The sequence below is a fragment of the Leucopleurus acutus genome (genome assembly GCF_964270905.1).
Source record: "Leucopleurus acutus genome assembly, chromosome: 12".
Taxonomy (NCBI): domain Eukaryota; kingdom Metazoa; phylum Chordata; class Mammalia; order Artiodactyla; family Delphinidae; genus Leucopleurus; species Leucopleurus acutus.
In genome coordinates, this window is record NC_139154.1 from 90,608,354 (window position 1) to 90,633,180 (window position 24,827).

The window sequence follows — 24,827 nt, forward strand, 5'->3', positions numbered from 1 at the left end:
TGTGCTGTTCCTGCTATATTTGTGCTGGGGTTGCCCTTAAAAATGGCTTCTCCTGGCTGAGAGCCAGAAGGGACACCCTGAGGCTCTTTATCTGCCTGCACACACTGAAAGCTATGGCACGGTCAGTAACCTGCATGGCCTTCCTCCAGCAATGATGTCTACTGTCCTGATACAGGTCTTCCTAATGCTTCAGTTCACCTCACTGATGCCATTCAGATCATCCACCTCCTTCCTACCTCAGTGCATTTCAGCTGAAGGAATGTTTGGTGACAGACTGGGAAATGTGGCCACCTACCATTTACTTCCCTGAGGCAGATACGATTCCAGTTTCACCATCTTTTATTGGTTACAGAGCCACAAATTCTGATGCCCATCTGAGTCCTTTTAAATACATATGCTCGGGTACACTCAGCAAAGGGCATCTACGGATGATGTGGGGCAAAGTGCTGGGATGGTGATGCCTGGGTGGGTGGGGCAGAAAAGTGGGGCCACGGAAGGCCCCCTGGGGGCTGGAGGTACTGGCGCCACTTCGGAAACAAAACCAAAAAACGCTCTCCACCCTTCTGCCTGATGTGCTCGGGGTGAGGGAAGCTCCCTTCTCCCAGCTCCGGCCCACTGCAGCCTGGCTGTGCAGGGAAGGCAGGGTCTGGGGCCAGTTGTGGAGGTCCCCGCCAGCAGGGCTCACTAGAGCCAGGCCTACTGGCACTAGCCATGAGGCGAGTCTGCCCCTGCATGCAAGACCCCTGCCAGGGCAAAGCTGAGGCCTGGGGCCCTGCCAGCAGTGGCAGACAAGGCTCGGACTTGTGGCGGGGAAGCCTGCCTGATTGTCGGGGCAGTCTTGGGACTGGCCAGGGTCCCAAGGGGTTGGGGTCAGACTAGGAGCTGGTTGCCTCAGTTGGCCCTGGTATTCTGATCTTCACCCAATCCTAAACCTTATCCTCAGGCAAGGCTGTAGATGCACACACTTGTCCGGGAATAAATACACACACAATACACAGCAATATATACAGAAATGGGGCCTGGGACAAGGCTGGGTGAGAAAGCACAGCCACCAGGGGTAAAAAGAGAAGTGCCAGGCCCCTGGGGGAGGGAAGTTGCACTCATCAGGGGCTGATGGGCTGGGACAGATCCCATTGGTATGAGTTAACTCCTCTGGGCACTTGGGCCCTGCACCCAGTCACCATCTCTCCTGTTTTCACCCCAAGTCCACCAGGAACTGGGTCTTTGGCACCAATAGTCCCTCTGGAAAGATCTTCAACTTAGCGCCCAAGAGGGACTGGGGCATGGGCAGCTCCCCACCGGCAGCCCAGAGGACTAGAGACCAGGACCAGGGGGACAGGCGGGACCCAAAGGCAAAGGACAGAGTCAAACCTTGGAGCAGCAGGCCTTGGGAAGGAGGTGGCGCTTTTTTTTTTTTTTTTTTTTTTCCCCCAGCAATTGCTGAGGGACTGGCTCAAACTCCACTCTCATGGGACTAGGAAAACATGAGCTGCCTTGGTCCTTAGGTGGTCTCCTGGCCAGTGAAAAGCCATGGTTCTGGGTAGCCCACTTTCTCGCCCTCAGGGATGCAGATACAGCATCTCCTTTGTTCTCTGCCAGTGCTGTGGGGAGGCAGCCTGAATAAAGCACGATATACTCAAGCCAAATACCCCAAGCCTCCCAGGCGCTGGGCTGGCAAGGAGAGGTGGTAAGGACACCAAGTGGCCATCACCCATGGGGCCTCTACACATGCTGGGACCCCTGGAGCAGGGCCTGTGTTGGTTTGCTCTCACAGATACTCCTCTTTTGCATCTCATCAAGGTGTGAGATGTGGAAGAGGGCTCTCCTGTGGGTGAGTGAGGGATAAGGTGCTCCTAGGGGGTGGCCAGGCCCTCCCCATCCCTGTTCGCCACCCTCAGCCCTAGCTGTGTGCTTGCCAGAGAAGTGACCAAGTGAACAAAAGCTCTCCACTCACCAGCAGGGCTCATCCCCCTGAGGAGAGGCAAAAATAGCATCAAGCTGGTGGGGAGCCCGCAAACCCGCCAGTTCTCAGGGCACATATGAAGGCCAGGGCACGCAAGTCTGTCAGCCCCAGGTGTGCAGCGGTACAGGCTGTGACCCATCGTTCCCATGGACCTGTGCAATATGCTCCCCACACAGCCCTCACACACTCAGCTAGAAAATACAGGGCGGGGGGCTTGGTGGGTTTCCTGGAAACAGCCATACTTGTTGAGAGGCAAACTCCCCACCAGCAGGAGAGGGGAGTCTCGTTCACTCTGCCGCCTCAGTGCCGGTGGTGCTCGGCGCTACTGCACAGAAGGAACCTACGACAACCGTCAGGCCTTTCAGCACCACCTTTCTCCCACTCAAGCCTGCTGCCTGTGCACCCTGACCTCTCCCAGAACTGATGCCAGGCATTCCAGCAGGCATCTTCCCAGGGAGAAATTGCCCAAAGCCTTGTATTCAGGGATGGAGGCTACCTAGGGCAGAAAAAGCCCCTCAGTAGGACAGGCTCAGGCCAAGCAGGGCATCCCTTTGTGCTTTGTCCGGGAGACATCCTGGGGTCACAGGGGGCAGGGGCTATGGAGGGAGGATGCAGTTGGCAAAGCAGAACAGACACACCCAGGGCAACCAGGCCGAGTGGACCTCCACCTCCGTTCCAGGCCCCAGAACAGAGGAAAGTTGTGCTTCTCCTTCGTGACTCCTGGGGACAGGGCTGGGGAGGTAAGAGCCAATGGAACTAGCTGCTCTGGGGTGGGGATGCCACACAGACAAGGCTTCGTGCAGGACTGGACAAGGAGCTGCCAACATGCCACCCTTCGTATTTGGCGTCTTCAAAGGGCAGGGCCCGAACAAGCCACGGGAGGAAAATCATCAACAATGAAAACAGCCAGGACACAGCTGAGTGGGGAGCCAGGAGAGCCGGGTACACTTCTGATCCTGTGGGGTCCCAGCTCTGGACGCCTCGTTGCAGGGTAACCCAGAGCAGGGCTGATGTCCATGCCAGGTTGCGGCAGAAACTTGGGTTTCTGGAAAGGACTGAGAAACTAGAGGAGCCCAGCCCCAGCCAGGACCAGTGGCCTAATGATTAGGGCTGAGAGCCCACCCTGTAACAGGAGAGAAGGAAACTCTAAGATGGACCTAGATCAATGTTTGAAGAACTTTCCAAATGAAGGTTGGCAGGACCCACGGCCTTTGCGCCACTGTGGGAGTCCTGAGAGGCGGAACTGGGGAGACCTGAGTCTTTAGAGCCATAGTGCCAGGACCTAGCCCTCTGGGAACCATGCAAGGGTCGGTGAAAGCCCCCATTTGCATTTTAAGTCAGTGGTTCTGGCTCAGGTCCCAGCACTGCCCCTGGCAGAAGACCCCCAACACAGCCCTCAGCCTGTGAGGCCAGTGGAGATTGAGGAGGGAGGCAAGTCCAGTGAGGCGGGGGCTCTCCCTCATTCTTGGCCCCATGGGTCTGGCTCCCTACCAAAGCCACATCTTTAAGCAAGCTAGCCAGACGAGGAAGCAAACTAAACCACCCTCCTTCTGGACTCCTCCAGGCCCTAGCACAGAGGGCAGCCTAGTGATTCCCTCTCACACAGCCTTGGGGACCCAAAGACCATCAGATTCCTGCCCAAGCACCCGGATTAGAAGTACATTCCTGGAGGACAGGAACTGCTGACACCGTTTCCCAGAGACTCGGGATTGGTGGAAGTTACAGAAACATGCACCTTTTAGCTCTGAATTCAGTTCTGGTGTGTCGTGGGTATGTGGTGGCTGGGAGGGATCTTGTCTTTTCTACAGCAATAAAAACTCGAAGTTTTCTCTACCTTGGTAGGGGTGGTCTCGATGTCCCGGGGAGAAGTTCTGGACGAACGTCTTGCCCTTCCACGCCCACCCCACTACCTCGCTGCACCCCTACCTCTCACCTTCGGCTGGCCGCATCCCCAGACCCCTAGGGTTATCCCTGGAAAATACGGACCCAGAGCCCCAGCGGGCTGCCTGGAGGGGGTGCCCCACAGAAGGCTGGGACACGGCAGGGGGAAGAGAAGAGCCCTCCTTGCCAAGTCCGAGCTGCCTTGTGGAGCAACCCTCTGGCCTGGAGCTTAACAGAGGCTCCCGACCAGGAGGCTGGGCCTCACAAAGGGGAGGCCTGCCCCAGCAGCCCGAGCGGCCGAGGCGCCACTGGTGGTTATTGCAGATCTTCAGGGCGACGACACCAAGTGCTGGTGGGACTCAGCTCTTCGCTGACTGGGCCCAGAAAGCTGCTTCAGCTGGGGTTGGGGTGGGAGTCGGGGGACAGCTGTCCAAGCCCCTGCCCTGGAGAGGCAGTGCTCAGGGTCAGGCCTCTTGCTCCACTGTCCCAGCAGGACAGGAGACTGACAACCCCTCCCCGGAAGCCAGGGATAACACTAGGCCTCCAAAGGTCTAGTACAAATCAGGGTCCCTCTGGAGGTCCAAAGAGAGTGCCCTGGTGTGGGGCTGGCAGGGGCCCTGCCGCCCCCCGCCCGGGTTAGCAGCCGCCTTCCACCTTGATGTGCAGGATCTTAGAGAAGCCGGGCCTCCGCCGTAGGGCCTGCGGACCAAACCTGCGTTAGTTCCCCTCAGGGCAGACAGGTGGAGCCCTCCCTTCAAACACCCAGGTCACCAACCCCAACCTAGGGATGCCACTGGGGGTCTTGGGCAGCCTCAGAGACAGCTGCTCACCTGGAGTTTTGTCACCATGTCCTCAAACAGCTTCTGGGCCTCAGGGCTGCTGGGCTCTTTGAAATAATCGGCAATCCCAATCTGGACCACAATGGACTTGAGGTTCCGGCAGATGCCTGGGAAAAGGTAAGATGGGGGCCCATGCCTGATCTGTTTACTAATTAACAGAATCAGAACCCTCTGAGAGACAATCGTGTGCCAGGCACTGGGAGCAGATCCATGCTGCCCCGGACTCAACTGGGCAAGGGGAGAAGGTGGAGGGTGAGGTCAAAGAGCAGAGGCTGTGGTGGACTCTGGGAGGACGAGTGGACAACAGCCAGTTGTGCAGGGGCTCTAGCAACTTCCCTGGCAGAGGAGACCGCTGTGCTCTGGTCTGGGCATGTGGAAATGAATTACACGGACGGAGTGGCTGAGGTTAGGCTGATGGATCTCAGCTGGAGCACTGGAAGGGGGGAGGCAGGGAACAAATAAGCGGGGATGAGAGGGCTTAAGAGACTGGATGTTGCCATGAAGTCAGGGGAGGAGAAGCAAGAAGGTCAAGAGGCTGAGAGGATTCTAAAGGTCATGATTTTGGAGGCCAAGCAGTTAGTTCTGGTGGTTAGTCCAGGGCGGGGCCCTGAGGCTGAATTGGGGGAAGAAGAGGATCCTGGAGATGATAAGAAGGTCGAGGAACCTTCAGTGCTCAGGACGTGAGGTCCTGCCAGGGGCCAAATGGTCCCAGATGATGGTCTACCCTTGGGCGTGTGCAGCCCCAGCTGGGTACCTGTGTCCTTAATGAAGGTGGAGGAATGACTGGGAGGGGAGTGGGGGCTGGAGGGAGGCAGGGGCCAGCGGAGGTGTGTGTGTGAGTCCCCTGAGAACGGTTCTAGGGGGCTCACACACATTATCTCATTAATTCTCCCACTCATTCGGTTTAGAAGTCAGCTTAAAAGATGGGGATACAGGGCTTCCCTGGTGGGGCAGTGGTTGAGAGGCCGCCTGCCGAAGCAGGGGACACGGGTTCGTGCCCTGGTCCAGGAGGATCCCACATGCTGCGGAGCGGCTGGGCCCGTGAGCCATGGCCGCAGAGCCTGCGCGTCTGGAGCCTGTGCTCCGCAACGAGAGAGGCCACAACAGTGAGAGGCCCGCGTACCGCAAAAAAAAAAAAAAAAAAAAAAGATGCGGATACAGAACCCAAGAGAAGTACAGTAATTTGTCCAAAGTCACACAGCTAATAATCAGTAGAGCCAGAACTGAGACCTAGGTCAGCCAGTTCCAGAGAACCCATCTGTTCTGCCTTTGCCCTTGGCTGGAGGCTCGTGTGGGGGTAGATGGTAGATGGTGCTGAACAGCTCATGCCTCCAACGTGGACAGAGCACAGGGCAATACATATCCACTGAACTGAACCATTTGGGTCAGATGCTGGCAGGCCTTAAATGCCACACTGGCCTCAGAAGGCACTGGTGGCAAAGCCAGGACTAGAACCCTGGTCAATCTGACCCCAGTGCTGGTGTTTGCTGACTAGGAGCGAGAGGGAGTCGGTTATGCTACTTGCTGACAAGACATGGTAAGAGGCAACACTGGGACCCCACCCCACGCTACCCATCACTCACTGTTGAAATGCAGCAGGGCCTTGGGGGTGACAGGGGTGGCCGTGAGCACCAACATCTCCAGTCCCTTCAGGCCTTCCCGGCAGACCTCAGCCGCCACCTCTTGGGTGATCTCCGACACGTGGTCCAGCTCCAGGACCTGCAGTCGCATGCAGTTTCTCACTAGGAAGAGGGAAGAAGAGGCAAGGTCCTGCTGACAAACAACCCCAGGTCACCTCCTGCTACCACCCAGGCTGCAGCCCCGAGTCCCTCTGGGATTTCAGTGTTGCATCCACGCCTGCTTCCCATCACCCCCTACCCCAGTCCCAAGGAAAGACTCACCGAGTGATGCCAGGCCCTGCACCCCACAGCCAGCACCCCCGACCCCCAGGGCCCGGAGGTGGGGCCAACAGCGACCGATCATCTGTAGGCAGCGGTTACTGAAGCGCGTGGGCTGCTGGCTGGAGAATAGGGTGGAGGGAGGGCTGTCAGGGAAGCCCTGGCTGCATGATACCCTGAGCCTGCTCCTCTGTCAGGACCTGCCCCTCAAAGGCGAGGCCCCACCAACCACCCGGCTGTTCAAGTCAGAAACCTGGGATCTTCCCTGACTCCTCCCCCTCACCTCCTGGCAAGACCTGCAGATTCGGATTCCTGAATAACTCTTCAACCCACAGTTCAGACCACCATCCATATTCATCTGAGTTTACAACTAGTCTCCCTGTCATTTCATCCAGAGGCTGCTGACAGCCAGCCACCCACTCCCATATCCTTTCACTCAGTCATTCAACAGAAGCTTCGCAAGTGCCTGTCATGACCAAGAACAATTGAGCTGGGCCCTGGGGACACAGTGGTGACACAGAGACATGGCCCCTGCCTCCAAGAGGTGGGCAGTGGGGGGGATGACACAGAACATTCCTAGTCTGACGTCATCCCGTTTTTTAAGATCTAGAATCCCCCAGTGGCTTCCCAGTGCTTTCTAGACAAAATGCAAACATCTAAAACCCCTTAGGCAAGGCCTTCTGACCTTGGCCCAAACCTTCCTTTCCACACTCATTGCTCGCTGGGCCCTGCCCACCACTCACACCACACTTGCTCCTTCCCTGAACACTTCATCACTTAACAATCGCCCACCATCTGCCACGTGCTCAGTACAGAAATGGACATTCACAGCCTCTGCCCTTAGAAACATGAGTCTGGTGTAGACTGAAATATAGAGAAATTATTGTAAAATGGACTACAGCAGGGGCCATTCCTCTCAGAGGAATGGATACAGGGGAGCAGTGACAAATTCTACCAGGGTGTTAGTAACAGGACACTGGGGGAACCCGGAAGGAGGTGTCACGTGGAGAGAGGCTTGAAGGGCAGGCACAGGGAGTGAAAAAGCCTGGCATGTTTGAGGAATTCCAAGTAAAGCGATGAATGATCTCACACCCCGGATTCTCAGAAAACCAGCTCTTTTGTACATTATACAATGACCTCCCTGAACTGCCTTTCATGTGCCAAACAAACCTGGCTACTGCCGGCTAGTGTGGGAAATAGCCCACTGTGGGCTCTGCAGCCTTTATGCACACATCTCATTTGAGCCAGCTATAGTCCTAATAAGATCGACAGATCTAATACCACCTTCTTTTTACAGTTGAGAAACTAAGGCACGACTGGGTAGCCCAAAGTCACACTGCTAGCCGGCCAGGACATGATCCCAAGTCTGATTCTGAAGCCCTGCTCCTGTCGCCTAAAGACACAGACTGATGAATGTGAATCTGTCACCCCAAACTGCATATGGAATGGGCCCAGATCTGCTCAGTCCTCAGCCCCACACCCAGCCCCAACCCTGCCCTTCCCCGCCCGTGCCTGGGCTCACCAGGGGTGAAGTGGCGCCACCTGGAGGGAGACAATCTCTCTGCAGCCTGCGCCCAGGGCCCAAATGACCTCATGGCCCACCGGGTCCGTGGCGCTTCTGTTGAAAAGACAAAGCTGGGGCCACCAACTCTGAGGGCCTCTGCTCCCTTCCCTTGGGCCACAGAGCTCTTGGGTCCCTTTGCCCAAGAGCCCTGGGGGAAGGGTATGCAGAGTCCAGGGATCCCTGGGGCCCGAGGCCTTGCTTCTTGCAGTGCGGACCCACCTGTAGGTGACAGCCTGCAGGGCGCGGCAGTAGCAGCTGGCCAGCCAGAGCGAACGGTCGGTGAGGACGTTGGGACAGTGGGAGATGCGCAAGATCAGCAGATTCCCCCCAGCTGCCTTCAGCAGAGACTCTAGCCCTGCTTCCAGACAGCCCCTGGGGATAGCCAAGAGGTCAGGGCACTGTTTGTGGCCAGCTCCTCCTCTGGGAAGCATCCCAACATCACTCCGGGTCTGCAGCCCAGAAGCAGCCCCCACCCACCCACCGTGGCCTCACCGGGTACTCCGGGCATACTCCTCTTTGCTCTCCTTCTTGCCCCGCTGCCGGGGCTTCAGGTTCTGCAGTGTCAGCGAGTGCGCCTGGGTGCACCACTGAGCCAGCATTGCCAAGAACTGCAGGGAGAGAGGGGTTACCTGGGGATGAGGGGATTTGAGTTTGGTTGGCTGGAAGTGGACCAGCCTCAGGATAGGAGGCCTCACAAGAGCATTTCGGGGAGTCAGGTTGGAGCCGGGGTGCTGAAAAGGTTGCAAGGACCAGACCTTGCGGGGCCAGACTCTGCCAGGAAAAAGGTGGGTTCACGGCAAGGGTGATTGGGAGGGCAGGGCGGCAGGCAGGGACAGGCACCTTGGAACAGACGCGGGCATTCTCAAGCAGCACCCGTGTCCAGACGGCAGGGTGGCGGGCCACGAAGCGCCAGTCCCGGCAGACCTCGGCGGCATGTAGCAGTGTGCGCGTGTCCAGGTAGGTGAAGATGCAGAACAGGGCGGCTCGCATCTTGAGGATCTCCGGGCTGATGACCTCATTGGAGCGTGAGGGGCTGCCCCTCTCAGCTCGCCGACCCCGCCCACTGCCTCCCTCTGGGCGGGCTGCACAATATCACGTGGTCAAAGGTCAGTGTGGGGTATGGGTGGGGAGCTGGGGTAGGGTAGGAGCTGCAGGAGGAATGGGCATGACAGAACCATCCCAGGGGACCAGCAACTTGGGAGGAGGGACAAAGGGCCTCTGCTTCCCCCTCCTCTGCATCACCCTCATTCCTAATTTTGCAAATGAGAAAAAGGTGGCCCTTCCTCAAGGGAACTTTCTTTTTAAGGTCGTATATCATCACATAGTCCAAAGTCATCCCCCAGATGAGGTGACTGAGTCAAGGTTGGAGAAGGAAGGGGCTTGGACAGAAACCCTGCATCTGTGAACAGAATGCCGGCGAGAGGTTGCCCAGAGCAGTCACCAAGGCACAGCCATGCACCCTGACCTGAACTCTCCAGCCTCTTGGTCCTGACCCACTCACATATGCACATGGCTTTGTGTGGATACAGGAGAGGGTTCGCCCTGCTGTCCCCAGGCTTCAGTTTGAACACTCAACTCCTCTCCTGTGAATGTCATGTGAAGGGGCCCCCTTAGCTGTGGCATCCTTGTGCAATACCCAACCTGAGTGCCCCTGTGCTACAGCACCGCCCTGTCCCAGCAGCTCCTGCTCCAAACTTGCTGGGCCCTGTGCGGGAGCGAGTTTGTCATTCTCATTGTGGGAAGTCTGGGGCAAGGCGAAAGGCGGTGCAGAGGCCCAGGAGATTTACTGCCTCAGCCCCGTGTCCCGAGAGCGCCCAGCACCATGGAAAGACTGGCCTCTCAGTCCCCCTCCTGAGACTCACCAGAGAGCCGGCAGCTGCTCAACGGCCCAGCCATAGCAGGCCCAGGGCGGGGGGCATCCGAGGGGCCCTCAGCCTCCGACTCGGTGGTTCGGGAGCCCACATCCGAGACGTCACCTTCCTCCCCCTCCGTGCTGTGTTGGCGAGGTCTGCGCTGCCAGTTCTGGATGGCCTGGCGCCGCAGGCCTGAGCTGCGAGGGGGCTGGGCCCGTTCCAAGCCGCCGTTGGCAGCCTGGACCCGTGTGCCCAAGCCCCCGGGGCCACTGTCCTCAGGGGCCCCCTCTTCTGGCCGGGGCAGCTCCAGACTGTCACTGTCATAGCAGCCTGAGCTCTGGGATGCAGCTGGGATGCGACTGCAGGCCCTGGGGTAGGGTGGACCAGGTGGTGAGGAGCAAGGGGTCCTAGGCCTGCCTGAACTCCCCATGCCACCCCACCACTGGCCAAGGGCAACCCACCCACCTTACTTTCCAAGAGTCCCCTCTGAGTGTGGAAAGCCAGACAGAGGTGACCCGAGGAGGACGGGGGGAGAAGGGGAAGCCACGGCCCAGATGGGCCAGCCAGCCAGCGAGCCAGTGGATCTTTCCAGGGGGAGGGTGGGCTGTGTGGGGCGGGCCAGGCCCGCGGCTTACCCTGTGCTGGGAGAGGAGCCATGCCGTGACACTGCATACGTGCTAGGCATGGCCAGGCCCGCGTGGTGTTCTCGCTGTGGGCCCCCAGAGTGGGAGGGAAGGGCAGGGGGCAGAGGAGGCCAGAGGATGAGAAGGAACAGGAGAAACAGGGTACAAGATGGAGAGAAGGGGGGGTGGAGAAGAGAGAAGGAGAACAGTTGGGAAAGATGGACAAGTAGACAGATAGACAGCCCAGAGAGGCAGGCTCCCCAGCCCCCTCCCCACACCCACCAAGCACCCCAGACCCCGGCTTGTGGCTCCTGGGCTCTCATTTGCAGGGATGGGCAGAGGCAAACCCCTGCCTGAGGACTGGGGTTGCTGGATGGTATCTCACTACAGCCTCAGGGCTGGCACGTCTGCTGTCAGAGGGTCTCCCCTATTCCTGGACCCCAACTTCAGGCCTGGAATCTGCTTATGGGGAAGAGCCAAAGAAGGAAGCACGGAGCATCATGGGGCGGGGGGTTGTCAGGCCATGTGTGAGGCATGGTTGTAGGGGGTCAGGTGTGCAGGTGGAGGAGGGAAGGCAGGTGGGCACTCACCGTCCTGCCTGGACCCCGGGTACTGGGCCCAGCACCACTTCCCCCACCTCCGCGGCCCAGGCTGGCACTGGGAGTACTGCCACAGCTGCTGCTGATGACCTGCAGCTGCCGCTCAGCGCGGTCGGCCCGCTCGAGGAGCTCCTCGATGAACTGCTGCAGCCGCAGCTTGGCGCTGGCCTCCCGCGCCGCTGTCTCCTTCAGGAACTGGTCAATCTGCACCACCTCCCTGGGCCCGGAGCAGTCTCTTTACCCCAGTGCCTTGGCCTGGCTGCCCACCCACCCTCCGGAGGAGACCCTGAGCGGTAGGGAGAGACAGGGGCACAGCTGGCCGCAGGGTCCGCTCGCGGTCACGTGGGTACACACAGAACACACCAGGAACACTGCCCCACACAACACCACGGCACACACAAAAATGCAAGCGCATGCTCCGCGTCATACACGCACACCCCACCAACCCAGGCCCAAACACACAACCAGACACCGCTGCTCCCCACAGAAATACTCACAGGCGTGCTCGGTCACACACAGCCACCTCCCCTCTCCAGAAACGCTCACGGGCACACGCTTACAGTCCACATAGCCCAGCAGACAGCCCCCCACGCCCATGTACATGTACTCGTATCCCATTCATTCACAGGCACACAGTCTGAGGCACAGTCCTACCAACACGTTCAAACACACACATTTTCAGAAACATTCTCAGATTCAGAAAAGCACACTTATAGTTGCACCAACCTCCAGGAGTTGCACGGACACACAGTACACTTAACAGTCATGTGAGTATTTACTCTCGAGTGCATTCACAGTTGTTCATGCATCCATTCACCATTTACAGGCACCTTCTAGGTGCCAGGCACCATTCTAGGTGTTGGGGTGTCCCATCAGTGAACAAAGCAGAGAAAAATTCTGCCCCCCATGGAGCTTATATCACAATGGGGACAAATAAATAACATCTGTGTACTTCATAATTCTACACTGAAAGACCAGAGGAATGAGGAGAAGCCAGCAAAGAAGACTGAAAAGAAGCCAATAGTAAGGGAGACGGTAATTCCAAAGAGAGTGTCTTAGAAGTTAAGACACAAGTTAAAGAGGCGTTTCGAGGATCAGCTGTGTCAAATGCTGCCAATGGGGCAAGTAAGATGATGACTTGGCCTCCGTAACATGAAGGTCATTTATGACATGGAGGATAGTGATGGAGGTGGACAACTGATCAGAGTGGGTTCAAGAGAGAAAATGGGGAAAGAAATTGAAGATGAGGAGTAGAAACAATATTTTCAAGGAGTTTTTCTGTAAGGAGGAGAGAAGGGGTGGTAGCTTAAGGGGGAGATAGGGTTAGGCAGAGTGGAGAAAGGACCGTATGTCTGTATGTTTTCAGTAATGATACAGTAGATAGGGAAAACCTGATGGGGGGCAAAGGGAGAAGGGAGAATTGAGCCATGTCTTTGAGTAGGCAAAAGGGAAAACGATCTGGTGTCACAATCAGGAACTGGCCTTGGTAGGAGGTCAGATAAGGAAGAGAAACCGTCTTTACACACGCGGTCACACTGCCATGGACTCAGAGTCCTAAACACACACCTTCATGACACTCTTGGCCACACGCGCACCACCATTACATGCTAGTGGCCACAGATCCCATATAATTTGGGCACATACATAGCCACACTCACGGTGGTGGCGGCGGCACAGTGACACGCGTGGTCACCTACTCAGGAACATTCGCGGACACACCCACCCACAAGGCCCTTCGGGCCACTCACTGCTGCTTGCGGCTCAGCTCCTGTTCCTTGTGCACCAGGTCCTGCTTGAGCGAGGCCAGCAGCTCCACACTCACGTCCACCTGGCGCGAGAGCTCGGAAGCGCGTTCCTCCAGCTCCTCCTTCTCGCGCCCCAGCCGCGCGCTCTCCTGCCGCGCAGTCTCCAGCTCCGCCGCCTTGCGCTCCAGCTCGGCCTGAAGCCGGCCCACCTGGCCCGCGATTTTCTGCTCCACCTCCTCGCTCAGCCGCTCCAGCCGTCGGTCCACCTCCAGCTTCTCCAGCGCGCGGATCTTAAGGCGAGCCAGGCCCTCTTCGTAAGCCACATCGGCGGGCGAGGGAGACGCGGGCGAGGCAGAGGCGGGCCCGGGGCCAGGCCCGGGCGGCGGCGTCGAGCACGCCGAGGAGGCCACGGACTTGCGGGCGAATAGCTCCCCTAGAGGGATCTCGATCTCGCGGAGCGCGTAGCGCGCGGCGGCAGCGGCGGCGGGCACGAGGCCCGGCTCAGCCAGCTCCTCGCAGGGCAGGCTGGCGGGCACCAGGTCGCCAGGGAAGTGGGCGAGGGGTGCGTGGTGGTGATGGTGGTGCAGCAGGTGTGGCGTCGCGGGGGACGGCCCGGCCGCCTGCTCCTTGCCCTGGAAGGACGTGCTCTCGAAGACCTCGCGCCGGGCGCCTGGCACGGCCAGCAGGGCGGCAGGCTCAGGCGCCAGAGGGAAGCCGGAGGCGGCGGCGGCGGCGGCGGCAGCCGCGGTCGCCGCGGCGCCGTCGCAAATGCTGTTGGTCTTGGAGAGGATGTAGAGCGTCTCGTACGTGTGGCTGTACTCCAGGTGCGCGCGCAGCGACGACAGGCTCCGGAAGCGCTTGTGCTCCCCGCAGCGGGGGCAGCGGTAGGGCAGGTCCAGCGAGGCCATGGTCCCGCCGTACCCGCGGCTCCCGGGCTCCACCGCGGCCGCCCTGAGGGTCAGCCGGGCGCGCTCATGGGGGGCTGCGGGCGAGCCCCCCTGAGGGGTCAGGCAGACTCAGGGCGCTGGCGGCCAGGGGCAAGGAGGCTAGAAGAGAGGGAGCAAGCCTTAGGAGGTTGGTATCCCTCCCCACCTCCAACCCGTATCCTCCACCCATGACAAAATTGACGTCCCCAGAAAACACGTGCCCAGAAGAGAGAGGCGAGGGGAGACCAATGGCCAGACCTCCCAGAAGGGACTGGCCTGCTCCAGTACCTGTGTGAGGGCTGTGCATGTATGAGAGTGAGAAAGAATGAGAATTCTCTAAGAAAGAAAGAAAAAAAAAAGCATTAGTTTTATTTATAATAGTTACAACCTGGACACAACCGAAGTGCCCATCACTAGTAGAATGGATAAATCGTGTTATATTCATAATGGGATGTTACCCAGCAATAAGAAAAGGAACTGCTGGTACATGCAACAACGTGGGTGAATCCATTTAATATTATGGGGCATGAAAGAAGCCAGACTAGGTTGCATACTGCTGGATTCCACACATATGGAGTTCAAGAACAGACTAAATTGATGATGACCGAAGTCAGAATAGAGTTTACCCCTGGGGCCTACACAGACTGGGCAGGGGCAGGAGGGAACTTTATGGAATGCTGAAAATGCTCTCTATCTTGATATGAGTGGTGGTTATACAGGTGTATATGTAAGGTTATACAGTTTACACATATGTACACTTACGATTAGTGTACTATATGTACTAGCTTATTACATCTCAAAAAAAATGCTTATTTCGTGTCTTGCAAACCACACTCATTAGACCAGCTGGACTACTGGTACCATGTTGCAGTGACCAAGATGTCACCTCACCTGATGATACCTATGTATGTCACTGTTCCCGTTCCTGCTTCTGTCCCACTCCCTCCCATCCCTGCTCTGCCCTTTGCCTCAAGGGCCATGATACTTGTCTTCTCCAGGTTCCTTCCGGCACAAGTCACCACCCTTCCTGGCATCCCACTCCTGGTCACCCTGAATGCCTGCTGCCCATCCCCCCTCATCTCTGGCTTCCGGTCACCCTTCCCCTGCCTTGTGGGATCCCTACCCTATTCTTCACTGCCCTCCTCTTCCTAACTGCCTGCTACCAGGCTTCAACCACCTCTGCTATCACTGTGCTCTTCAAGTCACAGACCACCTGCTAATCAGACAATGTAGTTGTTGTCATCAAGGGTCTTCACCTACTTCGTCCCTTGGATAATACTACTGACCGCTCCATGTTCATAGGCTGCCATGAAGCTGCCCCGTTTGGGTTCTCTGACCTTTTCTTCTTGCTGTCTTCCTAATCTTCCTATCTCCTGATGGGAGGTCTGCCTTCAAGCCCACTTTGCCTCTCTCTGGTTCACTCCCACAGTCTGGTTTACTCACACCTTTAAGCCTTGACTCTCAGCTCTACCTCTCCATCCTGACCTACTCTTGAGTTCCATTTGCCTTCTGGCTTTCCACATGGATGTATGGGTGGATGCCTGTTCCCTTTGCCAGCCCAGCACCCAGTCATCCCCCTGGCAACAGCACCCTGCTTTGACCTTGGGGAACCATCCTTCCTTCCCCACTTTCTCAGTCCATGTGGTCTGGGTGGGGGTTGATGGTTCACCCTTGCTCCAGGGGTAAGAATGTGATATAGGCCTGGCCAATCAGAGTCCTGAGATGGGCACAGATCACCCAACTTGAGTAAGTGAGTCATTTCTCCGGGACTTCTCTGGCATTACTGGGGAAAGCATCCTCTTTGGGCTCAGGTTTCAAAGCTGATGGGGAGGGCCAGAGCTGTGAGGGCCATCTTTGCCTCCTTTGGGAATGAAGCCTGGGAATGAAGCCAACACAGACAGGTAGAAGTGAGATGGAGAGAGATTCCTCACACTGTTTGAGATCCTGGTCTGTTCAATTGTGTGAGCCAATCAATTCCTTTTGCTTTAGCCAGTTGGAGTTGGGTCTGTGTTATCTGCACCAGAAAAAATTCCAAACTCAGCAATTAGAATCATAAGTCAAATTTTTTGGGAAAAAATTTTAGAAGGAATTAGCTGAAGAGGGACCGTAATGCTTCCCCTGCTCAGAAGTCGGTGAAGCCTGCTACACAGCAGCAAAGCAGCTGATGAAACTCTCCCACGGCCTCTAGAGCTCAGATGTTCCTACCAAGGCTGGAACTTTAGGGGACTTGTAGAAAAATGTCCAACAAGAAAGAGACACGCTCTGGCTAAAAGGGGCCCATCTGAAAGCAGAGAGGAAGAAAATGCTCCTTTGCCCAGAGAGGCCCTTTCTGCCTGAGGCCAGTAATTCAATATGGCTGAGAGTCAGATAATTAAGAGCCAGTTCTCTGCTTCTAGCTAAAGTCAGCTCAAGCAAAGACAGGCAGGCTGGAAACGCAGAGGGAGACAAATCTGGGGCCTGAGAGGTTCTTCACTCCTCATGCCTTCTTGAACCCCTCCTGCTGTGCCCTCCCAGCTCAACAGAGGCAACCGTTGCTTCCAATACAAGTAGCCTTCCAGTGGGATGCAGCTTGAGGGAGAAGGGGCAAACGAAACTCTGCCTCTCATCACAGACTAGGAGTTTGAATTGCCCTGCGGCAGAGGCCTAGCTAGAGCCACAGAATCATGGGCTCCTGGGACAGGCAGAGCATCAAGCCCTGTTGCTAAGAGACAACTCCTCCTCCTCCCCCAACAGCATCACCAGGGACTTGATTCAAGAATTATAACTTTCGGGTTTCCCTGGTGGCGCAGTGGTTGAGAGTCCGCCTGCCGATGCAGGGGACACGGGTTCATGCCCCGGTCCGGGAAGATTCCACATGCCGCGGAGCGACTAGGCCCGTGAGCCATGGCCGCTGAGCCTGCGTGTCCAGAGCCTGTGCTCCGCAACGGGAGAGGCCACAACAGTGAGAGGCCTGCGTACCGCAAAAAAAAATAAAAATAAAAATAAATAAAAATAAAGAATTATAACTTTCAATAGGTCTCTAGTTTGGTTAATAGCTCTGGGGATGGCTGAATACGAACTGACTGAGAGCTTTCTAATCATTAAAGGGATCGTATTGCCAGGAAAAACCCACAAACCTGGAAAACAAAGGCCAGGGATTACTCAGCCCCTAAAGTTTCCCACCCCCAAACCTGCACCAATGGGAGGTGACCCCTCAAAGCCCCTTTTGCACATGGCCACAGAGCATGAAGGATAAGGGATGCTCTCCGAGACAGCAGAACCAGAGCAGCCGATAGGTGGGCCAGGGAACCTCATCCACGCCGACTGGTCAAGCATGTGGACTGGGCTATGGACTTATGACCCCTGAGTGTTCTCCCTCACCTCCCCTCTTCAACTGGGAGGGTTTTGTTCTTTCAGTTATCCAATTTTTCTTCCATCATTGTAGTTTGGCCATAAACTGAAAGACCATGAGGGGCTAGCTCAGTACCACGACAGATAAGATCTTGAATTGGGGCTGGGCATGGTAAGTGGTGAGAACTTGGAACGTCTCCTTCCGGAGGTGGGACAAGTGTGTTTTAAGTTTTGTGAGGGACAATTGCATTATGAGAAACAGAGAAAGTTTTTAAATTATACGAGAAGGGGGATCTGTCTAGATCTTGGACAGAGGTGGAAGGTAGTGGACATTTATTGGTTTTGCTGTTCAACTCCAGTCCCCCTTTGTAGGTAGACACCCCAGTTTTCCCTTGGAGAACCGTTTCCCCCCCCACTCTGAGTCGATGTTGTTTGGGTAGGGCTGACCCCACCCCCAGGCTCCAGGGGAGCTCATGTGACCCTGGCCTGTTCATCAGTCACAGTTATCCCTCTGTACTGGGTGAGTTTCCTAGGCCAGGCCAATACAGCCACTCTAGACCTGTGCTCAGCCGGCAGAGTGTGAGGCTGGAGCTGCTGGTGGCCCTTTCTGTCCTCTCTCTGGGTGAGAAGAAGAAAAAGACTCCTCATGACATCCCTTGAGCACCCAGATCCAGATGTGCCCACCACTTTAACCCAGGACTTGCCAATTGTGTGAGGCAGCAAATTTTTTTGTAGATGAAATCATTTGAATTGGTAGCCAGTAATGAGGCTCTAAACGACCACAAAGACCCACAGCACCAAAAAACAAACCTTGGACTTCCCTGACCCAGTCCCCAGCATCCCTGTTCCCCTCAGCAGTGCCACTGTCCTCCCAGGCACCCCACAGCCCTGGCCATCTTGACCTGGCTGTCTGCTGGCCATCAAGACCAGCTGATTTCTCCTTTGAATTCTCTCAACACAACTGTTCTCTTCTCATGCTTTGTGCTCCCCCGACCCCTGGACTGCTAGTCCAGCCTTTGGTCTCACAGCTCTCTACCACCCTGTATCAGGCACCAGATGCCTCTGACTAGACACAGCTCCTGCTTACGATCCTTCCATGATGCCGATCATCTGTCGGCTGCAGCCAAACTCCACAGCTTCATGCTTTGGCCTTGATGTACTCTTGCCAATTTGAAAAATGGCCTGGCTGTGTCACTTGCATTTTTTTGATTACTAATGGCTGGACATTTTTTCACAACTTATCAGTCATTTATATCTTTTTGGTGCCTTGACTATGTACTACTTTGCCCATTTTTATACTGAACATTCATCTTTTCTTGTTGATTTTTTTTTTTTTTTTTTTTTTTTGCGGTACGCGGGCCTCTCACTGTTGCGGCCTCTCCCGTTGCGGAGCACAGGCTCCGGATGCGCAGGCTCAGCGGCCATGGCCCACGGGCCCAGCCGCTCCGCGGCATGTGGGATCTTCCCGGACCGGGGCAAGAACCCGTGTCCCCTGCATCGGCAGGCGGACTCTCAACCACTGCGCCACCAGGGAAGCCCTCTTGTTGATTTTTGAAGACTTTTTATAATATTGATATTTTGTCATTTATATACTACAAATATTTTTCTCGAGTGTGTTGATTAGCTTTTACTTTTGTTTACAGTCTTTATTGCTATACTAAAGCTTTAAAGTTTCCTTCAGTAAAATCTTTAGGATTTCTCATTTTGTTGTCATGCTTAGGAAGTCCATCCCTATCCAAGGATTATATAAACTTTTAGTACTTTGTGATCTCCTTTTTTAAAAAGTCCAGAACGCTTTTTAAATTAAGGGCTTTAAACAAATAACCATAATATTATAACTGGCAATGACTGGTAGCAGGCAAATATTTCAGGCTGTGTGGTTTCCTTTATACACTGGAGTTTTCATCCATCTAGAAATTTTTGGTATGCATGGTGAAACAAGGATTTTAAAAAAACCAACTTTTTGTTATGGAGATTTTTACACATATTCCAAAATAGAGAGAAAATGATGATGAACTCCTATGTACCCATCATCTAGCTTCAGAAATTATCAACTCGTGGTCAGTTTTTTTCATCTGTACACTGTTCTCCGGCTCACACCTCCTCCGTCACTGGATAATTTTGAGCAAATCCAAGTTATTGTATCATTTCATCTAAAAGTACATTAGTATGTGTGAGATAGGGACTTAAATTTCTTTTAAAAAACTAAATATTAGTCACTGTTCTAACATCACCATCTTTTAGGTATATTAACACTCAAGAATCTGAAAAAATTGGTATAGACGATCTTATTTACAAAGCAGAAATAGAGACAAGACATACACAACAAACGTATGGATACCAAGGGGGAAAGGGAGGGTGGGATGAATTGGGAGATTGGAATTGACATATATACACTATTGATACTATGTATAAAATAGATAACTAATGAGAACCTACTGTATAGCTCAGGGAACTCTACTCAATGCTCTGTGGTGACCTAAATGGGAAGGAAATCCAAAAAAAAGAGGGGATACATGTATACGTATAGTCGATTTACTTTGCTGTACGGTAGAAACACAATATTGTAAAGCAACTATACTCCAATAAAAATTAAAAAAAAGAGAGAGGAAAAAAACCCCCTCAAACAGTAGCCTTGAGGGGTAAATCCAAAAGATGGTTCTCTGAAAAGACCAACAAAATAAATAGCCCTCTGGCAAATCTATTCAAAGAGAAAAAGAAAGAAAACAAATACATAACACTATAATGAAAAGACGGATATAACCACTGACACAGAGATTTTTTTTTAATTACTGAAATGCTACCAGTTACAACTCCTGGCCCAAATTTTTGAAAATCTGGATGAACTGAATGCTTTTCTAGGAAAATATAAATTATCAAAATTGACTCAAGAAGAAATAAAAAACCTGAATAGACTAATGGCTATAGATAAAACTGAGGAAGTTGGCAAAGTGATCAGGTATATATTGTAAGGAGAACTTGGTTCACACACACACAACTGTTCAGGAACAGGGTTATTCTTCATGCACGTTCAGCCGGGTTTCTGAGCACCTGTGTATGCCTGTCCATCTCAGCTAAACGCTGGTCCTTCCTGTGGGGGAATCTTGCCTACACCTTGCTAGCCAGGCTTCTAGAAGAGCAGGGGAAGGAGGAGGCCTGGGGGTATAGGCCTAAGTGTGGATGTGCGAGCTAGAGGAAGGAAGGGGCTTCTGGGATCCAGGTGGCTCTTCACCTGAGGCCAGCCCACCCCACAGTTTCCCTCCATCTGCTGGAGCTGAGGAATGACTACGAATCATTCTTAGGAATATTTCTGCCTAGATCTACCCACCTTCTCAGCATGAGCATGAAGCTTTGCCTGAACGCAAGCAAGAAGGTGATGGAGGGAGGAAGGGAGAGAAGGAAAGGGCAAAATAGAAGTGTTGTCTATTCAAATTCCATCACAATCCTGTACTGTGATCACCTTGACAGAACAGTCAGAGATTTTCCTTTGCATTCTAGTCTCCCCAAATCAGCAACCTCTGCAGACCGAAGACCTGCCTCTTTTTCAGCCTGGCCCTGCCTCCCTGCCATCCTCAGGACCTGTTATCTCCTTCCCCCATCTCAGATGTCTATCTCAAGTCTACTTTTTTTTTTTTTAAATCTAGGGGGATTCCAGGGACTCCAGTCCCCAGTCAATACTATTAATACCTCATTTTTTTTAATTTATTAATTTATTTGTTTTTGGCTGTGTTGGGTCTTTGTCGCTATGCGCGGGCTTTCTCTAGTTGCAGCGAGTGGGAGCCATTCTTCGTTGGGGTGTGCGGGCTTCTCATTGTGGTGGCTTCTCTTGTTGTGGAGCACGGGCTCTAGGCACACAGGCTTCAGTTGTTGTGGCACGCGGCCTCAGTAGTTGTGGCACACGGGCTTAGCTGCTCCGCAGCATGTGGGATCTTCCCAGACCAGGGCTCGAACCTGTGTCCCCTGCATTGGCAGGGGGATTCTTAACCACTGAGCCACCAGCGAAGTCCAAGTCTACTTTTTTTTAAGTCCAGCCCAAGGTTGTTTTCTTTGGGTAGAAGACTCAATCAGAAGCATTAGCTTTTTTTTTTTTTTTTTAAGGCTTTCCAGTGTGTGAGTTTCATCTCCTCTCAAATAAGACCAACCATGTCCAGATGTGTGCCTTCTCTGGCTCCTGTCTACTGTCACATTTTCACATGTTGACTCTGCCAGAAACACAGATAGTCTTGCATTTTCATGGCCTCCACTACCACGTAGTCACTAAGAGTTCCTGCAGTGAACATTATTATTTTTATCTGCTCAGCAAGTCTTCTTCACCTTCTGGTAATAGAAACATCTCATCTTCTCTTTGGTGAGCTGCCCCTCCTCACTCCATGTGGTTCTGACAGGGCTGCCAATCCTAGTAGGGTGGACCCAGACCTGACCAATCACTGTACCCCCATCTTCTTGGCCATAATGATTCCTCAGGCTGAGCCAACTGAATCCTTCACTGAGAATTTATATGAAAGACTGAGGAGTCCTCTTGACTCTCTGGGATCACATGCTAGGGATGATAAAGCTGTCTATGGCCTTTTGCAACCTCCACCCATGACATGGAGAAAACGCATGACTGGTGGGGAGAAAATGTGGCAACACTCAGAGTGAAGCCTAGTCAAGAGTTAGAGAGTCTTCACCCACTTTTTTAAAAAATATTTTTCTTATTTATTTATTTGGCTACGTTGGGTCTTCGTTGCGGCACATGGGCTTTCTCTAGTTGCAGTGAGCAGGGGCTACTCTTTGTTGTAATGCGTGGGCTTCTCACTGAGGTGGCTTCTCTTGTTGCGGAGCACGGGCTCTAGGCATGCAGGTTTTCAGTAGTTGTGGCACGCGGGCTCAGTAATTGTGGCCCTCAGGCTCTAGAGCACAGGCTCAGTAGTTGTGGCGCACGGGCTTAGCTGCTCCGTGGCATGTGGGATCTTCCCGGACCAGAGCTTGAACCCATGTCCCCTGCATTGGCAGGTAGACTCTTAACCACTGCACCACCAGGGAAGTCCTTCACCCACCTTTGAGAACCTGTGTACAGTTATGCCCAAGATCCACTCATCCCTCTTTTTTCCAGTTATATGAATTGGTACATATCCTTTTTTGTTTAAAATAATTTGGGTTGGGTTGGATTTCTGTCATTTGCCATCAAAAGTCTAAAGCCTTATAAATCTGTATTTCAAACCTAGAATTCTCTCCTAAACACTATTCCAACATGAATTCATTCAACGTACATTTACTGAGTACCTGCTCTGTGCCATGAACTATACCAGGTGCTGTGCTAGGGATGTTGAGGACACACAGACCTACAAGATCCAATCCTTGCCTTCAAGCAGCCTGTGATCTGGGACAGACTAAGGGATTGGATGGTGTAGTCATGAGATAAATGTTATGCAAGAGACTGGCACAGAATTCTACACTTAGCTTGAGGAACTGGGGGGGGTGGCTGGGGAACCCCCAGATGTAGTAGCATCTAGGCCGACTCTTTCTTTATTATTAATTTTTATTGGAGTATGGTTGCTTTACAATGTTGTGTTAGCCTCCACTGCAGGCTGACTCTTGAAGAGCAAAATAGAGTTGTCAGGTGAGGAAGGGCAATTATAAGGTTGGGGAGGGGAAGAAACAATCCTGAGCAGCAGAAAGAGCACGTACAAAGGCAAGGAACTGAGAAAGAGTATACCTCTCACAGGGAAGGAAAACGTAAACTCCATGAGGGTAGAGACGTTATCTTTCTCGATCACTGCTATTTCTCCAGCACTTAACAACAATGCCCGCTAAGTGCTCAGTAAATGTTTGTGGAATGAAGGGATGGCAAGGACTTAATCAGATGTAGTTTAGAGAATGGACTACAGAGGGCCAACGTCAGGAAGAAGGCTACAGGAACACACACGGAAATTGTTAGCCAAGGTAGCAGGGGTGCAAATTGGGAGAAGGATGGATCTGGGAACAATTAAGAAAGGAGAAGGGAGAAGGCTTGGTGACAGAATGACTGCGGTGGGTACGAAAGGGAGGAGTCAAGGGTCAGGCTCAGGTTTGGAGTTTTGAGCATCTATGTAGATGGGGATGAGGTTCAGTAAGGAGGGAAAATGAATGAGGGCAGGTTTGGGGGAGAGAGAGTGAGTTTGGTTGTAGATTCCATGAGTTTGAGGTTCCAGTGGGCCTTGGAAATAGAGATATTTGGTACATAGTTTGCAATATGCAATATGGAGCTGAAAATACAATTTTGGCAATTTAAGCCTAAAAACAAAAGTGGATGAACAGGACCACGGAGAGGGTGCAGAGAGAGGAGAGCAGGGGTGGAAAGGTGGACCCTCAGAGAGGCAGAGGAGGGAGAAGAACCAAGAAGTTCCTAAGAACCAGCAGCAGAAATGGGAATTCTGGCAGGAAACCTTCAGGAAGAGAGGACGTCATGGATGGAAGGAGTGGGAAGGAGTAGAGAAAACAGTGTAAACAACAGGAGTTGACAACTCGGTCAGAGCAGAGGTGGAAAAGGTCCACTAGTGACTTTAGAGAGGGCCACTTTGATGAGCCCGGCTGCTGAAGGTTAAGAAGAGAGTGAGGTGAGGATGTGAGTAGACAGTGAGTAGACGCAGGAAGCTCAGCCGTGAAGGGAAGGGGGTTGCATGGGAGAATCAGAGACAGTATTGAAAATGAAAGACACCTGAACATATTCAAATGCTTCTTAGAGATAACCTAATTTTAATCTATACCATCACTTCCGCTAGCCTGAGGCATGGATAACTCAATGCCTCAGACCTGTAATTTATAGCAATTCTTTTTTTAAAAGTGTTTCTTAGAAGCAGCAAGTAGGGAAGACGAAATGGATGATATTTTAATGTAGGCGGCTGAGAGCTTAATATGACCAATAGTGAACTCATGATACCACAATGCTCCCCTTGAAACCTGCTTCTTCCTCCTGTTTTCCATCTTGACTAACATGCTCATTGTCTCCTTGGCACCCTGCGTGCAACCCCCAACGCATCTCTGAATTCTCAAAGTCCCCCTCAGATCTCATCAGTTGCTGATTTTTGTCAATACTATCTTCTAAATATTTGACTCTATTTGTTGCTTTTCCTATAGCCCTTTTCCTATTATCCTCTTCTATCTGGATATCGATACTGTTTCTAACTGGAGTCTCTAACTCCTCCAGCTTTGAATTCTCATGGTTTCCTCAAAAACAGATCCAGTCATGTCACTCTAATTCTTATAAAACATCTCTGAAGGCAGGCCATCTTCTAAGAAGTAAAGGCCACCCTGCCTTGCCTGCCCTCAAGGCTGGCTGGAATCTGACCACCACTCAGCCTTGTCAGCCCTAGCTTATGCTTCCCACGTGCATCCTTAGTGAGCCCTATGGGGCTTAGCTTCACTGAGAAGTGCCATGTGATGTCATATCCTTGAGTCTTGGCCCATGCTGGTCCCTCTTCCTGGGACTACCTCCTCTAATAGGTGAATTCTGCAGGCCCAGCTCAGATGCTACCCTTTCCATGCAGCCTTCTACCCGCTCCTCCAGCTCAAGTCACATCACAACATGAATCACTCCTCACCATAGCTCTTCACACATGGTAACAAGTATCACATACTGGATGGT

General features: G+C 53.3%; 1 protein-coding gene across 1 annotated transcript; it reads right to left on the reverse strand.

Moving 5' to 3' along the window:
- Nucleotides 1–4,480: 4,480 nt before the first annotated feature.
- Nucleotides 4,481–13,873, reverse strand: FBXO41 (F-box protein 41; the record flags this gene model as incomplete). The annotated part of the gene is made up of 12 exons (XM_082852451.1): nucleotides 4,481–4,543; nucleotides 4,675–4,790; nucleotides 6,267–6,425; nucleotides 6,585–6,703; nucleotides 8,104–8,199; nucleotides 8,365–8,517; nucleotides 8,638–8,753; nucleotides 8,986–9,227; nucleotides 10,008–10,366; nucleotides 10,634–10,707; nucleotides 11,212–11,437; nucleotides 12,969–13,873. The coding sequence occupies 12 exons, from the start codon at nucleotides 13,871–13,873 to the stop codon at nucleotides 4,481–4,483; spliced, it is 2,628 nt and encodes an 875-aa protein (XP_082708577.1).
- Between the last annotated feature and the right edge of the window lie 10,954 nt (nucleotides 13,874–24,827).